This window comes from Pleurodeles waltl, chromosome 7 (genome assembly GCF_031143425.1).
Source record: "Pleurodeles waltl isolate 20211129_DDA chromosome 7, aPleWal1.hap1.20221129, whole genome shotgun sequence".
NCBI lineage: Eukaryota > Metazoa > Chordata > Amphibia > Caudata > Salamandridae > Pleurodeles > Pleurodeles waltl.
Window position 1 is genome coordinate 569,550,476 of NC_090446.1, and position 3,648 is coordinate 569,554,123.

The 3,648-nt window shown below is 51.1% G+C and overlaps 1 protein-coding gene across 1 annotated transcript; it reads left to right on the forward strand.

Annotated features, from left to right (window-relative positions):
* The first annotated feature begins 972 nt into the window (after nucleotides 1-972).
* On the forward strand, nucleotides 973-3,003 carry LOC138304358 (claudin-9-like). The gene has a single exon (XM_069244341.1). The coding sequence runs from the start codon at nucleotides 1,934-1,936 to the stop codon at nucleotides 2,582-2,584; it is 651 nt and encodes a 216-aa protein (XP_069100442.1). The 5' UTR covers nucleotides 973-1,933; the 3' UTR covers nucleotides 2,585-3,003.
* The last annotated feature ends 645 nt before the right edge of the window (nucleotides 3,004-3,648 follow it).

Consider the following 3,648-nt stretch of genomic DNA (forward strand, 5'->3'; position numbering starts at 1 on the left):
CTGGTGATGTGAAATTCGTGGAGTGTGAAGTATTGGGCTTGATGGATGAAGCAAATGACATCTCGTGATGTGACAGTCGTGGCTGGTGATGTGACAGTCGTGGTCACTGGCCTGATAACACTGGTGGCCGTAAGATACTCTCGTCGGTAATGTGATAGACCTGGCAGGTGGTGAGTTAGATGTGGCTGGGCTGGTCACGTGACAGACGTAGCTTGTGACATTAAATAACAGGACGTCCATGTGACGGCTTGAGGGGCCCCATACTCATTACTGTCGTAGACGTCTAGTCGGGTTTGTGGGATACACGTGTGCACACCGAGTCACCATTCTACCCGTCTTCTCTCTTTTCCTTTCATCCCTTCACGAGTTTAACTTTTCTTCACGTTCTTTCTTTTTCTTCCTCCCTCTTTTACTTTTTCTGTCTATGGACCCTTTTTTTACCTTTGCTTCTTCGGCGCTCCTTCTCTGGGCCTACGCTCCTCTCCTCCGTCCATTCCAGTTCCCTCCTCCTTTCCTCGCCTTCCTCGTTCCCCCTCTCCTAGTTAACTCCCTCCTACTCTCACTCTAATTGCTCCCTCTATTCCCCCGCCTCCTCTCTCTCTTCTTTCCTCATCTTCTCCCTCCACCCCTCCTTAATCACCTCCTGTGCTGACTCTCTCGCTCATTCCCTCTCTCTTGCTCCTCGCCTTCTGCCTCGCTCTCCCTCCTCCTCTTTCAGCCCCACTCATTCCTCCGGCCTGCCTCCCGTCCTCGGTGTGCTGCCCACTCCGCAGCCCACAACAATGGCAAAGTATGAGATCCGAGAAACAAGGAACAAAGCCCGTGACTGAGCGCGTCCCGGAGGGAACAGAGGGCTTCGGTTCCCAACACGACGTCAGTGACGCCTCCCCAGGTCGTACCCTCCCTCCTAGGACACGCCCATCGGCAGGTGCTCTATAAAGAGCTGTGTGTGCACAGCCCACTGCACTGCACAGAGGCGCGCAGGAGCACCTGCACCCTTGGGGTCAGAGAACACTTGCGACCTCTGGTGACGTCGAGGTTTGACCACTGAAGATTCCGGCCCTGCCCCCCTTCAGGGAACGGAGACTGCCCTGTACCCCTGATGCTCAGCTGCTCTCAAGAAAGGCAACCCCACACCTCAATCCCTTGGAGGGATGATTATCCGTGATCCCATTTCCTCAACCACGAAAGCCAAAGACTACCTGATACCCCGGGCTTTCAACCACATGGATCTGAAGTCTACTTGATACCTCTGACACTCAAGCACTTCGATAATCTGAAACCCAAGGCTCTGCCAGAAAGAGACGATACCTGATACTTCTGTCGCTCGCACAATGGCTGTCGGTCGCTTGCACAGTGGCAGTCGTAGATGATACACACTCTTCGCGCGCAACCACAGGGACAGATGAAGAGTCAACGCTCCTGATGTTCAACCACTCTGATTGAAGGCAACCAAGAAAGGGACCCTAGTTCTGAACCACCAACGGTTGGAAGTTAGCTACTATATAGGCACAGAGAGGCTGACATGGAAGGCCAACAAACAATTCATGGAACCATCTTCGTTAAGTGAACACCCCTACTCTTCTGCAGTTTTTGGCGCCTAAAGGTGTTCTCTTGGACTTATTCTTTTCAAGAGAATGTGCTTGCACTCACTCTGCTGTTAGTTCCCAACTGAGATTTCTTGGAACTCTGTTAAGTGAATTTCCCTAGTTACTACACCCACTTAGTTGTTTGTTGCCATTTATTGAGGATTCCTTGAACCCACAGGCCTTTTGTGAGCCAACTCTTCAATCATATTCATTCAGTGACAAACCCTTCAAGAATTTGATACTTAGCACCCACTGGAGAGTCTGTGACGTGACACTTTCAAGCGTACATTCCTGAGACATCATCTGTAAATTCTACTCCTCTCCTGGGGGTAAGGAACCACAAGATGCCATCTGCTGGGCTCGAGATTATGGGCATCTCCCTCAGTATGGTGGGTTGGCTGTGCGCCGTTATTGCTTGCGCTTTGCCCATGTGGAAAGTGACGGCCTTCATCGGTAACAGCATTGTGGTGGCTCAGATTATCTGGGAGGGCCTGTGGATGAATTGCATTGTGCAAAGTACCGGCCAGATGCAGTGCAAGATCTATGACTCCATGCTCGCCTTGCCTCAGGACCTGCAGGCCGCCCGAGCCCTCACCGTCATCTCCATCTTGATGGCAGTGCTGGGCCTCTTTGTCAGCATCATTGGTGCCAAGTGCACTAACTGCGTGGACGATGCGGGTGCCAAGGCACGCATCATGGTGGTGGCCGGCGTCCTCTTCATTCTGTCGGGCCTGCTCTGCCTCATACCTGTCTGCTGGTCTGCCAACTTTATCATCCGGGACTTCTACAACCCACTGGTGGCTGAGCCCCTCAAGCGGGAGTTGGGGTCCTCCCTTTACATTGGTTGGGGGGGCAGCGCAATGCTGCTGCTGGGTGGGGCCCTGCTGTGCTGCTCCTGTCCCCCCCAAGATGACCGCTACCAGCAGCGAGTGGGGTACTCTGCGCCCTCTGCCCGCTCCACAGCTCCACCAATTGACAAGCGGGACTATGTCTAACCAGGTGGGGTTTGAGGAAAGGAGTGTGAGGTTCTCAGATTTCAAAATGGAGGCAACAAACCTTGGACACATTGTGTTAACGATTAGGCTAGCGTCTTGTCTTCCAGGGCCTGATATAGGCTGGGCGTTGGGTTAACAGGCAAAAACGTGAATTTCACAAGTAAACCAGTTACGAATTTTAGTCTGCGGTGGATTTACACTGAACGAGAACCGGAAATGTTTTTTTAAGCCAAGACACTGTATTCTGAGAGGAAAAAGAGGGCAATTTTTCTCTGCGCCACGTTCGCCTCCCCCTCCGGGCCGGACGTGGCTAGCGGTGCTGTAACGGGAGCCCGCCCGTGGTATCCTTTTCCATTTTTGCGAACATGGGTATTCCAGACTCTGACTCAAGTGGATTAGATTTCAGGTGTGTGGGGGAGTGTGTGTGTGGGGGGGGGGGGGGGGCGGCACCTGTTCTGCTCACACAGGTGCAATTGTTGTTTGTCTGGAAGGAGGAGGGCGGATGAGGGTACTCCCCACCACCTGTCACTCAAGGGACTCCTTCTGTGAAAGAGGGCGGGAGCTGTGTACAAAACTGCAGAGGGCTTTCCGGGATGTCTTTTGTGGGGAGGGGAAGGGAAAAAACATCGGTGAGATATTAAAGTTTGTTTTGAAAGTTTCCACCCTCGAGAAAACTTATAAGGGGACAAAGCCGGGTTTAAAAAATGAACAGACTGCGTCCCCTCTGACTGAAAGTGGACGGTTGAGATGTGTTGCGCTGCTATGCATAACAATACCTATAAAGTTTTAAACCTCTGGGAATCCACATCCTACAGAATGGGGGTGAGAGGGAAGTGGTGTGCAAGAACATTTCAGTTTGCATTAATGTGTCTAAACTTACATATCGGACCTTACTAAAACGTGTTTAAAGCTGGAATTATTATTGTCTTGTATGCTGCGTTTGTCAATTCATTTTTAATACAGGAAAACATATGTAAAATGTTTCATTTCGAAAGGGACAGTGTTTTGTGTGGCAGTGTATTCAAACATTAAATTCAGCAACTTAATTCTCAGAGATATCCGGT

Excerpts from the sequence above, each read along its gene's own strand:
- LOC138304358 (XM_069244341.1), top strand. The coding sequence starts at position 1,934 with ATGCCATCTGCTGGGCTCGAGATTATGGGCATCTCCCTCAGTATGGTG.